Here is a 14,292-nt window from a genome sequence, read left to right on the forward strand (position 1 = left end):
TTTTGAAATCATCCAATCTGACATTCTTATTTTACAGAGAAAGAAATTGAGGACCAAAGAGGTTAGGTGAATTAGCCAAAAGTTAGAAAACATTTATTCACCTACTATGTGTCAGACACTATACTAAGTGCTAAGGAAACAAATACAAAAAAGACAATCTTTGCCCTCAAGAAGCTTACATTCTTTTTTAAAAAATATTTTTTATTTCCCCCCAATTATATGTTAAAACAATGTTTTTTAGTATTTGGGTTTTTTTTTAATTTTTAAGTTCCAAATTCTATCCCTCCCTCCCTCCCCTCCCCCTTCCCTGAGACAGTAAGCAATCAGATATAGTTTATACATGTGCAATAATGTAAAACATTTCCATGTTAGTCATTTTGTACAAGACAACTCAAATAAAAGATAAAAATGAAAGAGAGAGAAAAAAGAAAAAGTATATTTCATCATTAGTTCTTTGGGATTGTCTTAGATCATTGCATTGCTAAGAATAGCTAAGTCATTCACAGTTCTTCATCAAACAATATTACTGTTACTGTGTATGAAGTTCTCCTGGTTCTGTTCACTTCACTTTGCATCAGTTCATGTAAGTCTTTTCAGGTTTTTCTGAAATCATCCTGCTTGTCATTTCTTATAGCACAATAATATTCCATTACAATCATCTACCACAGCTTGTTCAGCCATTCCCCACTTGATGGGCATCCCTTTGGTTTCCAATTGTCAGCCACCACAAAAAAGGGCTGCTATAAATATTGTTGTACAAGTATGTCCTTTCCCCTTTTTTGATGTCTTTGGGATATAGACTTAGCAGTGGTGGTGCTGGAGCAAAGGGTATACACAGTTTTATAGCCCTTTGGGCATAGTTCCAAATTGCTGCAAATTCCCAAGTATTTTATATATGTAGATTATTCCAAATAGTGTAGACTTCCAAGTATTTTATATTTCTACAGATATTTTAAATGAAATTTCTCTTTCTATGTCTTGCTGCTGGACCTTGTTGGTAATATATAGAAATGCTGATGATTTATGTAGGTTTATTTTGTATCCTGCAACTTTGCTGAAGTTGTTAATAATTTCAAGTCATTTTTAGTTGATTCTTTAGGATTATCTAAGTATAACATTGTATCATCTGCAAAGAGTGATAGTTTTATTTCCTTATTGCCTATTCTAATTCCTTCAATTTCTTTTTCTTCTCTTATTGCCCTAGCTAGCATTTCTAGTATGATATAGGGAGCTTACATTCTAATGGAGAAAGACAATACACCCACACAAAAAGAAAGCTAAAAAAAAAGTGGGGGGAGGGGTTGGGAGAAAATTACTCTTAGAGGTATGGCAGAGTATCCAAATATTTCCAAAATAAGTGTAGCTGAGGAGATGTCTTAGTAGATGATGTCTATCCTTTCCCTTCTCCTTATATGGAAGAGTTTATGGGTCCACCCTCTAATCAAAGGGGCCAAAGGTACTAATGAGATGTGGATATCATATCTCAGAGTTGTTTTAATTTGCATTTCTCTAATGAGTAATGACTTAGAGCATTTTTTAGAGAAATGTAAATTAAAACAGCTCTAAGATACCAAAAGGAAAATGACAAATGCTGGAAGAGATGTGGAAAAATTGGGACACTAAAGCACTTTTGGTGGAGTTGTGAACTGGTCCTATCCCTTGAGCCTTGCTTACATTTACATAGACTCAAAGAGTTCACATCTGAGCAATCCCCGTAACAGCTGCTAGGAAGGAGAAGCAGGAGGGGACAGCAGCACTGCCTTTATCAGCCAGACTAGGCATGTTTTAGATCTGGGTTAGAGAACTGTGGATAAGGAATATTATAGCCCTGCTGACAGTAATAATCAGCAGCATCTTCTGCCTCCACACTACTGATTATAAATGTGAAATCTGTCCCAGACCCAGTGCCACTGAACCATGCAGGGACCCCAGGGGCCACTGTAGAAGCGTGGTATATGAGTAACCTTGGGACTTGGCCAGGCTTCTGTTGGTACCAGGGCATGGAGCTGGTGCCTTGGCTTTCGATGATACTCTTACTGGTCTTGCAGGTGATGGTGATCTTCTCTCCTGGGGACCCAGACAAGAAGGCCAGGGACTGAGTTACCGAAACTTGTCTATGGGAGCCTGAGTTGAGAAATACCATAAAACTTCAGAGTAGAAATTTTTCAGATCAAACACCTTTTCAAATATCATCTTAGACACAGAAAGAACACCGTTTCTGGAGCTGAAGGACCTGAGATCAAATCCTACCTCTGAAGTTAGTTCTAGTATGATCTTGGGGAAGTCACTTAACTCTGCAGGCCTCAGTTTCCTTGTGGATAAAATGAAATAGTTGAACCATATGGCTCTGAGGTCTCTTCTGGCTCTAAATCTATAATCTTACATTATCTAAAATCAACACACGCCAACATGTACCCTTATCACTTAAGTAACTCTTTTTCTCTCAATCACATCCAGTCCTAGAGACCTTATTCCATTCCCCAACATCCCACACCAAGAGAAAACCCATAAATTGTTCCAAAGACACTTAGGTCCATCCTATTTCTCAAAAACCCAGAACAATATTCCTTCCCTGTCCCATTTCATGAGGGTGAGCAGAAAGACTAGACTGATGCTGGCTAAGTTTCTCTGTCATCTATTCTTCCTTTCTACTTTCCCTCACCCTTCATCCAGAATACCAGCCATCCCAAAAGTCCAGCCAGGAACAACATCCTACAGAGTCTGAACTATAGGAAATTGATCAACAAACATCAATTACTGAGATGCCCCCTTTATCCCACCTCTGAAAAGGAACAGAGGAAGTTATGCAAAGTGAATGCAATCATGCAAGGGAGTAAGGATGTATAGGGGCCTCTTAACCACAGCACTTATTGTTACACCCTGACTTCCCTTGAAACCTGTGGACCCCACTGCTTCAGCAAGAAAGGGGCCAAACTTCCGTCTTGTGGCCAGAGAGCTAAGTTATGGTCCCCCTGAAAAGGCAAGTATCAGAATTTTCATAGCTTGTCACTCATCCTTCTCACCCAATCTTGTGTTGTTCAGTAGAGCAGAGAAGCCCCCTGGGAAACCTGGATTCCCATCCCATTGTGGTACCCATCTCTGCTCCAAAGAAGCATGGACATCCCAACAGATTCTCCCCATCTGGCCTGATAATCTGGCCCTTCCCCTAGATCCATGAGTTCAGTAGGCACTCTAGCCAGGCAGAGTCAAGAAACCAATCTTGATTGACAAGGAAGATGATTTCAAGTTATCACCTTAGATCCCAGACACAAACAGTGCTGAGCACATAGGAAGGTCTTAATAAAGGTTTGTTTACAGACTGACTGGCCTAGAGCCCTACCTCACTTTTCTGGATACAGAGACCATGTCAAGCCCAGATATTTATATAGATTGATATTTATATAGATTTTTAAGGTTTGCAAAGCACTTTAAATGTATTATCTCATTTGAATCTTACAGTATTTCTGTGTGATAGATCCTACTAATATATATGAATGAGATCTCAGTGGCCTTCTAGCCCAATCCATGCCTGAATAAGTATCCCCTCCACAAAAATGGGGAGGTTAGTCTAAGTCAAGGGGTCTTAACTTTTGGGGGGCCATGGACCCCTTGGGCTGTCTTGGTGAAGTAATGTACCGTTTTTCAGAAACTTGTTTTTAAATACATAAAAGAAAATATATAGGATTACAAAGGAAACCAGTTATATTTAAATATATGTATCATTTTTTAAAAAAATGAGTTCATGAACCCCAGGTAAAGAACTCCGTCCCTAACAATTCTTTAAGACTTTAAGTTACAGCAGAATTGTGGATCTGAATCAATGGAGAAAAAACTTCCACACCAGAGAGGCCCAACACTGATGAAATCGCAGGTCTGGAAGAGAGAGAGAGAGAGAGAGAGAGAGAGAGAGAGAGAGAGAGAGAGAGAGAGAGAGAGAGAGATTTTTTAATGATGCATTAAGTGCTATAAAATACACACTAAGGGACATTAGTACAGGAAATGGTGCTTGGATTTCAATGACATTCAACTTTCCTCCTCATCTGGTACCTTCTCACCCTGGAACTTCCCTCCTTCTCCCATTAGGGAGTTCCTTCCAGTGGCCTCCATTTTGGGGACTAGTCCAGTCCATCCATGCTTCATTCCCCTCCTGGCTCTGCATCTGACTCTTCAGACTTCAGCACCATGCTCACATGGATACTCTTCCCACCCACCCCAACCCCCACCTCTTTTCAGCTCTCTTTTATGGGTTGTCTTCCCCCATTAGAATGTAAGTTTCTTGATGGCAGGGATTGCCTTTCTTTTTGCTTGTGTTTGTATCCCCAGCATTTAGCACAATTCCTGGCACAAGTAAGTACTTAACTTGCTGTCTGCCTGACACAGTGTACCAGAAGCTAGCAGAAATGTATAACTGGATCTGAAAGGAGACGAACTTGGTCATTCATGGGCAAAGCAGACACCCCAGGAGCCAGGCTATGTCAAGGCCATCCAGCTGATACTGGGCACTCATAGACCCTCTCAAGGGTTCAGCTCCCTCTGAGTCACATTGAAGTCCCTTTTAATAACTGCTTGTCAAATTGAATAGAATTGAACTGAAAACAACTTTGAGTTGCTTGGGTTATTTCAACCCAGCATTTCTCATCTCCAGTTTAATTGATGTTACCTTGGACGGAGCAGGTCATTTCATCCAGCTACTCTTTTTCCACTGGATTTTCTTGAATATTTTCAATGTGAGGGAAAAGTAGGAAATGCAGGGATAGCAGTCACAGGGCAAGTAACATGGATGGAGTTGCCCAATGATAATGATAGTGATCACTAGAATTTATCTAGTGCCTTAAGGTTTGCAAAGTGCTTTACAAATGTTGTCTCCTTTGATCCTTATAACCACCCTGGGAGATGGATCCTATTATCATCCTTATTTTTCAGATGAGGAAAACTAAGGCAGAACAAGGTTAAATGACTTGTACAGGATCACACAGCTATTAAGCCTCTGAGACAGGACTTGAACTCAGGTCTTTCTGACTCACCCCTGACTTGCCCAGGGTCAGACAATTAGTAAGTGTCTGAAGCAGGATTGGTACTCAGGTCTTCCCAACTCCAAGTTCAGTGCTCTATCCACTGTACCATCTACCTGACTGTACATATGTTATAAATGAGATCATGAAAAAAGAGAGTGTAAAAGACCAAAGACCTGTGAGAGAAGAAGCTTTGAGTAACACTTACCCTTCAGAGTTCACACACTTTGACCAGGCTCCCAGAGGGATGATTAGGAGACCTCATGAGGAGTCCTGGAGAAAGACCATGGTGAGAGCTCTCCAGTACATCTGGCACAGGTGGAGAGAAGAGCTGCCCTGCAGGTGACGAGGACTTGGGAGCAGTGCCTCCTCGTTACTACACCAGCAATGATGACATGAATTCTGTGCCTTCCATGTGAACTTGTGCAATCTGTAGTTTCAAAAGGAAGCTGACTTTCAGACCCCTACAAGGAATGGGGCAGCTGAGATGGTGAATGACTTTTTTCCTCCTATTTGCCTAGAGACGCTTGCACCAGTAGATACCAGCAGCATTGAAATATGATCCTGATTTCAGCAGAATATAATCACATTGGTAATAGACCTAGTTAGGTTGTCATATATGCACTTGGAAAATGCTTATTGTCATTTTTTTTATTTTACTAGGTTAACTAATGAATTATGTCTCTGGAAAGAGAGCAGGTCAAGGAAGGAATATCCTCATTGCATTTCCCTTTTTATTCTATAGCAGAGGTTGGATTGGAACACACCCCAGGTAACATCTGACCTCCCCTAGCCGGTTTTAGTGACACTCATAGCTCAGTGCCAAAGGATTTGTGTCCTGATGGTCAGGAAATTATACCAAATGTGACACAATAGGACAACCCTGAGAAGCTGATGAAGACATTGGTGACATTTTCAGTGAAGATCAAAGGAGGACATTTTATGAAGCAGCTAAACATAGGAAGGGGCAGCTATGTGGTTCAGTGGATAAGGTGCCAGGCCTGGAGTCAGAAAGACTCATCTTCCTGAATTCAATTCTGGCCTTAGACACTTACTAGTTATGCGACCCTGGGCAAGTCACTTAACCCTGATTGCCTCAGTTTCCTCATCTGTAAATTGAACTGGAGAAGGAAATGGTAAACCACTCTAGTATCTCTGCAAATGGAGTCACAAAGAGTTGGAAATGACTGAAAAGCAACCGAACAACAGCAAACATAGAAAAGAAAGCTATACAATCATCAAAACTGCTTGGTACTAGCTAAGAAATAGGGAGATGGATCAGTGGAATAGGTTAAATATGCAAGACACAGTAGTCAATGACTATAGTAATCTATTATTTGATAAACACAAAGACCCCAGCTTCTGGGATTAGAACCCACTCTTTGAAAAAAAACTGCTGGGAAAACTGGAAAAGAGTATGGCAGAAACTAGGCTTAGACCCAAATCTCACACCATATACCAAAATAAAGTCAAAATGGATTCATGACTTAGATATAAAGGCTGATACCACAAGTAAACTGGGAGAACAAGGAATAGTTTACCTATCAGATCTATGGAGAACAGAAGAATGCATGACCAAACAGGAGATAGAGAACATTATGAAAAGCCAAAGGGATAATTTTGATTACATTAAATTGAAAAGTTTTTGCACAAAGACAATGCAACTAAGATTAGAAGGAAGGTAGAAAATTGGGAAAGAATTTTTACAACCAGTCTCTCTGACAAAGGTCTCATTTCTAAAATATATAGAGAATTAAGACAAATTTATAAGAACACAAGCCATTCCCCCAATTGATAAATGGTCAAAGGATATGAACAGACAGTTCTCAGATGAAGAAATTAAAGCCATCTATAGTCATATGAAAAAAATGCTCTAAATCGTTATTGATTAGAGAAATGCAAATCAAAACAACTCTGAGGTACCACATCACACCTATCAGATTGGCCAACATGACAAAACAGGAAAATGATAAATGTTGGAGAGATGTGGGAAAATTGGAACTAATACATTGTTGGTGGAGTTGTGAAATGATCCAACCATTTTGGAGAACAATTTGGAACTATGCCCAAAGGGCTACAAAAATGTGCATACCCTTTGATCTAGCAATAGCACTTCTAGGGCTATATCCCAAAGAGATCAAACAAATGGGAAAAGGACCCATATGTACAAAAATATACATAGTAGCTCTTTTTGTGGTGGCAAAGAATTGGAAATTGAGAGGATGCCCATCCATTGGGGAATGGCTGAGCAAGTTGTGGTATATGAATGTAATGGAATACTATTGCGCTATAAGAAATGATGAACAGGCTGAATTCAGAAAAACCTGGAAAGACTTATATGGTCTGATGCTGAGTGAAGTGAGCAGAACCAAGAGGACTTTGTACACAATAACAGCCATGTTATGCAATGACTAAGATTGTTAAACTGAACCCTTCTCAGCATTATGAGGATCTAAGACATCTCCAGAGGCCTCATTATGGAAAATGCTGTCCACATGCAAAGAAAGAACTATGGAAGTTGAATCGCTATAACTTATTTTTACCTTCTGTTGAGTTTTGTTTCATCTTTCTGATGGCTCCTCCTATTGGTTTTAATTTTTACCTTCAACTTCACTGATGTGAAAATATGTTTCATGGGTATGTAAATGTAAATTGTGCACTGTCTTGGGGAGGGTGGGGGGGAGGAAGGGGGAGAAAAATTTTCAACTGAAAAGCATATGGAAGTGATTGTTGATAAATCAAAATAAATTAATAAAATTTAGAAAATAGGAAAAAAGAAAAATAATGGAAATAATAAAATAAAATAAAATTCAAAAAAAGAAAAAAAAGCTATATTCATACATTCTATATACATTACCCCACACATACACTGGCATCATCATCATGTAAGCTCCTGTAGAACAGATTGAGTTTCCCTATGTTTGTGTACCAAAAGAACTTGAACTCTCTCTTTCCTGGTACTGAGTGAGGCAAGAACTTCTGCAAATCTGTGGGTGAGGAGAGAAGTAACATCAATATCCTGCTCTCATCACCCAGTCCAACATGTGTCCTTGAATACAAGGTATCACTGTTTCTTCTCTTCCTGCTGTGTATATTCTTTCCTATTGTTAGATTCCTATTAAGTATTGAAGATGGAAAGTCAATTGGTCAACTAGCATTTATTAAGGTCTTACTGTGCAAGAAAAACACTGTGATAAGTACTAGAAAGGGCCAGGATGAAATCCTATGAGCTTCAAAATATCAAAAGAGGCACCATAAGTCTGGCATGGGAGCAGAGGAATCAGCTAGCCCTAAGAAATGACCTGCTTGACCCAATCCAGCAGTTAATCATTCTGGTAACCTAGACATCATGTCCTGCAAGCAAGGTTGTATTTCATCCATCATCTATGTCTCACTTGGAAGTGAACTCAGTGGTGGAAATGTTTTATACTCACAGCTTGTTTAATTTCTTCTAGGATCACTTGGTTTCATATCTGGTTATACTTTTAGTTCTTGCTATATCTTTTCTGCAAATATCCTCTATTATAGAAAATGGATGTTCATTGTTTATGGGTGATATTTAGATGTCAACACATTAAGTTGTATCAGTGGCTAATCACTGGCAATGATATTGGATGGAGAACACTAGAATGGGTGGTAAGCACAGTGGCATTAGAAAGATTCGCCCAAACTCTTGTTACCCTTAGAGCCCTAAAAGGAATCAGTAGCCAAGCTCCAGGGCCATACTTGCCAGTGGAATTATGTCCGATATAAGGCTCCAGCTGGAGCAGTTTGATAATTGTGGGTAAATAGTCCCCTAGGAGAGATCACTGAGCTATGGATGAGTCTAGGGACGAATACGAACCAAGCAGTGACCAGTCCCTGGGATGGAGGAATGAGGACAGTTATAAAAAGGAAAGGAGTCCTATTGTGGAACAGATGAACTAAATCAAGTCCAATATAGTAGGCACTTAATGGAAATGTTGTTTGTATTGAACTATATTTGTAATTGTATTGAATCAATTCAATAGCAACTTTGAGTTGTTCACTTTAACTGTTGCTTATCATTTTGGTCAAGAACTTACTACATTGTGGATGAAGAGATCATTGGTCACTGGCATTGAAGATTTCTGTAGTTTGGGAAGAAAATTATATCGGAGAGTGGCAGAATCACTAGGCTGCTACTGTAGGATCTGGAGACTTTGGGAAAATGATCCAATCCATCCCATGCAACAAGATTACATTTAAAACACCTTGGACACATGAGACACATTTATGGTTTTTAAAGGCTTCCAAAGAAAAGAAGTGCCCTGAAATTTCCTTTGAAACTCAAGAAAATCTATAATTTGGATCACTCATTTTAACACCTTCAACGTACCTCCTCACTTTGCTAATTTGTTATTTCATAAGTATATATCCTAACTTCCCAATTATATGTATAAGCTCCTAGAAGGAGAGAGATCATGTCTTAAATTGCTTTATTTCCTCCTAAGTGTCCCATATAGTGCTATGCTCAGAGTGGATCTATAATAAACGCTTATTGATAGAAAGAACATTTCATATCTAAAAACTCTTTGTATCCACATCAATTCATTGGGTTGAAGACTGAGTGCAGCTCCTTTTGGTTCATGTTTAATGGAAATGGAATTACTATGAATGAAAATTCTTTTTCAGGTACATGTTGGACCTAAGAACTGCTGACTTCTGAACATTCTGTGATTCTCGGGATCTACAATGCCCTGAGTTCTGTATTTTGGATCAATAGTCAACTTCTATACATGTTTAGGGGTCTCTGGAAAATTCCATTTGCAATTGGCCAAATCATTCTAGAAAAAAATTTTGGAATTATATAAGAAAAGTCTGGCACATGGCAGGTACTTAATAAATGCTTGTTGACTATACTCTTTATACCATTTGACCCAGAGATTCCACAACTAGGCATATACACCTAAGGAAGTCAATTGATCAATTAATCAACAAGCATTAATTTAGTATTTACTATGTGGCAGGAACTATGCTAAGCACTAAGATTATAGAGAAAGAGAAAAACAGCTTCTGTCCCCAAGGAGCTTAGGTTCTAAAAGAGCAGATAACAAGTATTTCATAAATACATACAAGTTATACATAGAGTAAATCAAAGATAACAGAGGAGAAGGCACAAGCAACTTGGGAAACCGGGACAGGCCTTCTGCAGAAGGTCATGTTTGAGCTGAGTCACGAAGGAAACTAGGAAGTCTAAGAGTCAGAGGTTTGGGGAAGGGGAGAGAACATTGAGGCAAAAGAGACAGCAAGTGGGACAGAGAGTACCATGTGTGAGGATCAAATAAGTATGGCCAATGTATAGAGTGTATTGATGGGATTAATATGTGAAGATACTGAAAAAACCAATTATGGAGACCTTTAAATGCCAAACAGAGGGATTTCTATTTTGTCCTAAGTGTAATAGGAAGCCACTGGGTTTATCAAGTAGGGAGGTGACATGGTCAGACCTATACTTTAGGAAAATCAGTTTGGCAGCTGTGTTAAAGATAGACTCAGATGGACTTGAAGCAGGGAGAACAATTAAAAAGTTGCTTTTTTTTTTCTCAATATTCCAGGCAACAGAAAAAGAAGGCCTGGAGTAGGGTAGTGGCTATGTGAGTAGAGAGGAAACCCTAGGAGAAATGCCGTGGAGGTGGACATGAAAAGATTTCACAACTAATTCAATGTGAGAATGAGGAATCAAGCATGACACCAAGGTTGCAAACCTAAGGGATCTGGAGGATCATGGTGCCTTCAAGAAACAGGGAAGTTGGGAAGAGGGGTGGTTTGGATGGAAAGATCGGGAGTTCTGTTTCTGACTATCCTTCTATGACCCCTAATGTTAATAGGGTTCAGAGGAAGCATATGGATCCTCTTCCTAAATTAAAATGTAAGCACTTTATCCTTGTTTGGTCCGTTATTATTGTTCATTCATGTTTACCTCTTTATGTTATTCTTGAGTCCTGCGCTTGCATTTCAACGTTTCTCCTGAGTGATAGTCTTTTCATCACGAATACTTGGAAGTGCTCTTACTTCATCAAAAGTCTATCTTTCCCCTCTAAGATTATGCTCAGTTTTTCTGGATAGTTATAAGCCTACATCCTTTGCCTTCTGTAAAATCGTATTCCAAGATCTCTGCTCCTTTATGCTAGTGGTTGCTAAATCCTGATTATAGCTTCTTGCTACTTGTATTCTTTCATTCTGACTGCTTGTAATATTTTTTCCTTTCACTTGGAAGATCTGGATTTGGGATATAATGTTCCTGGGAGTTTTCTTTTAGGGATTTCTTTCAGGAAGTGATTGGTAAATTCATTCTGTTTCCCTCTGGTTCTAAGAGATTGGGGGTTGTTTTCTTTTTAAGATCTCTTAAGATACGATATGAAGGTTCCTTTTTTGGTGATACCTGTCAGCTAAGTCCAATGATTCTGAACTTTTTTCTCCTTGATCTGTTTTAAAGGTCTATGTTTTTTACTACGAGAAACCTTATGTTTCCCTCTTTTTTTGTCTTTTATCTTTATTTAATCTTCCCCATTGTCCCAGGGAGGCATTGGCTTCTATTTGAAACCAATACATAGAAAGTATATTCTCTTGACTGTCACTAGATTCTCTTGACTATCACACTACAGAAACCTTATCATTTTCTAGGAGTTTGGTGCTTAGGCAAACTTTTGTAACTCGTGCCAAACTGTTCATGGTCAGGTCTTTTCTTCTGTCAGCCTCAACAATTTTAATGGCATTTCTCAATGTGACCACCAGAGGGCAAGAAATAGCCACAGCAAAAAAGGCCTGGGTGACTAACCCTGTTTTGTTATCCAAACTTCAGTTTGCCCCAGTTTTATAACTGAATTTTCAGCCCTTTTTAGGAATCTAAAGCATGGACCTTTACTACCATCAATTTTAAATTAAACACCAGGCTTAACGATGAGACCTTCATCAGAGCAACTTTTAAAAATCAAACAGATGCCAGAGAGTCCACTTAGAGTGCTTCCCTTGGTGTCTGGAAACCCTGAGTTCAAACCCAATCTCAGATACCTACTCGATTTGTGATTCTGGCCAAGTCACTTAATTGTTGTCTGCCTCAGTTCTTGTATCTGTAGAATGGGATAATGATAATACCTGCCAGGGTTGTTGTGAGGATCAAATGAGGTAATATTTGTAAAACATTTATTCAGTAGGCACTTAATAAATTCTTGTTTCTTTTCATATTCTGAAACACATACATATATCTTTCTTACCTGGTAGGGAACTTTCAGTCCTTTCAAATTTCCTTATGCTCATCCCCCTTTACTTAATCTCAAAACCTCATTTATGTTATGCTTACATGACAGCACCATTTGGCATCAAAATCCTGATTCCTCATTCTTCAGCTAAGGTCTTTGACATACAATCTTTCATCTCATATAATTTAATTGTAACTTTTAATCAGCTTGATTGGGGGGGGGAGGAGATACCTAATTATAAACTGACTTGGATATTCATTGTTATCCTTCCAACTTGGGTTGCAACCTAGATGGAATCAGAAACCAATTCCTATATACTTCTTTGTCCCTTCAATGCCCATTGCAATACTCAAGAGGTGCTCATCAAATTCTTTTGAGTTATTGAATGATTGACTCAGGGAGATTTCCCTGATTCCTGAATGATTCAAGAAGACCTTGCTATGTGATCTTTAACTTCTATAAAGATGAAAAGGGGTCAGCGGAATAGTGTCTAAGATGTGGGCATTCTGCCTCCTCTCCCCATACGCTATGACCAATAGAAGGAAACAGCTGTCATGTCATAAGAGCAAGAGGCTCTGAGCTTGGCAAGGAGGTTTCCGTTTGGGTCTGTGTCACTGTGGGAGGGCGGATGTAGTGCTGCTGACAGTGATAAACTCCAGCATCTTCAGCTTCTACTGCACGGATGGTCAAGGTGAAGTGCAGACCGGAGCCACCTCCTTGGAATCGGGCTGGGGCCCCAGAAGCCAATGCAGAAGCACCAAAGATAAGGAGCTTGGGAGCTTGTCCAGGTTTCTGCTGGTACCATGCCATGGAGGTACCCATCTCAAAGATGGTTCTGCAGTGGAGAATGACACTGTCTCCTACTGACACTGCCACAGTCTCTGGAGATTGAGTCATTATAATTTGTCCCCTGGAATCTGGATGAGATATTCCATTACAATAGCACAAACCATTCCTTTCACCTAATGTTAGAAAGTAAACTTAGATCTAGCGCAAATTATTACATTTTTACCTTAACATAAAGTAACTTATAGATGGTCTGTCCATATAAGAAATGGTTCAGGATCAAGAAATGCAGAGTGAAGGTCTGGGACCCTCACTATGTCCTAGTTACCAGGACACTGTGCCAAATGTGAGACGATAGAACAGCCCCACTGTGGGGAGCTAATTAATGAACACATTAATGACATTATTGATGGTGAGCATCTTATAACTATAGAAGAGAAAGCCTTGGATGAGACCATATATGACAGTCAAGAGATAAAGATCATCTCTGTCCAAAACCTGACTCAGTCCCAGTCATGAAAACTAGGTATCTGTGCCTCAGTTTCCCATCTGTTAAGTAGCTGTTACAATTCTTGCCTTTTGTTTCTCAGGTTTGTACAGAAAGGTTTGTACCTTGAATGGAAAACACCAGGAGCCAGAGGAGCTGAGCCAAGGAGCTCCCCTCGAAGCTTCCAGACAACATTCTATCCCAGATCTTCCAGCAGAGCGGTGGCAATGAACTGTCTTATTGCCCCTAACCTTGAGCCAACAATTTGAAGGGTTTAAGTAGGCGTGAGAGCTAGATGGGGTCAGTTTGCATGTTCCAAGCCAGAACCCGCCTCCAAGAGCATAAGATCATACAACTCTTAGAGTTCACCGGGTTCAACTCTCTCATTTTACTAATGAAGAAACCGAGACCTAGAATGAAAGGTCACACAAATAATAGTAAAACTGAGATTCTGACTTTGTCTGATTACATAGCTTTCCTCTATGCAGTGGAACCTGGGTGAAGCCAGTAAACAGCTGTCCCTACAGCATCTGAAAGTCAGTGGTGCTCATCATTTTGGGGGAAAGGGAAATTGATTTTCCACTCACAGTGACAACCCCAGCATTTCACATTCTGGAAGGGGAGAACAATGTCAGCCCCAGGTCCAGGGATGAGAGGCCAGGAGGTCCCTGAATGACTGCATAGCTCAGAAAAGAAGGGTATGGAGTCTCGTAAGAGACCAATAAGTCCTTGAGGGAGGTCAACAGACTGTGCCCTGGTCCTTTCTCTCCACCACTTGGAGGCATCA

General features: G+C 39.7%; 1 pseudogene and 1 gene segment (V, D, J or C); both read right to left on the bottom strand.

Annotated features, from left to right (window-relative positions):
• Positions 1-1,774: 1,774 nt before the first annotated feature.
• On the bottom strand, positions 1,775-4,679 carry LOC144455669 (putative non-functional immunoglobulin kappa variable 3-7 pseudogene; annotated as a pseudogene).
• Positions 4,680-12,710: 8,031 nt separating this feature from the next.
• LOC110203584 (immunoglobulin kappa variable 3-15-like) lies at positions 12,711-13,770 on the bottom strand. The segment is given in 2 exon segments: positions 12,711-13,149; positions 13,631-13,770. Coding segments are annotated over 2 exon segments (435 nt in total).
• Positions 13,771-14,292: the final 522 nt, after the last annotated feature.

The sequence above is a fragment of the Phascolarctos cinereus genome, unplaced genomic scaffold (assembly GCF_003287225.1).
Source record: "Phascolarctos cinereus isolate Bilbo 61053 unplaced genomic scaffold, phaCin_HiC Scaffold_2;HRSCAF=192, whole genome shotgun sequence".
Classification (NCBI taxonomy): Eukaryota; Metazoa; Chordata; class Mammalia; order Diprotodontia; family Phascolarctidae; genus Phascolarctos; species Phascolarctos cinereus.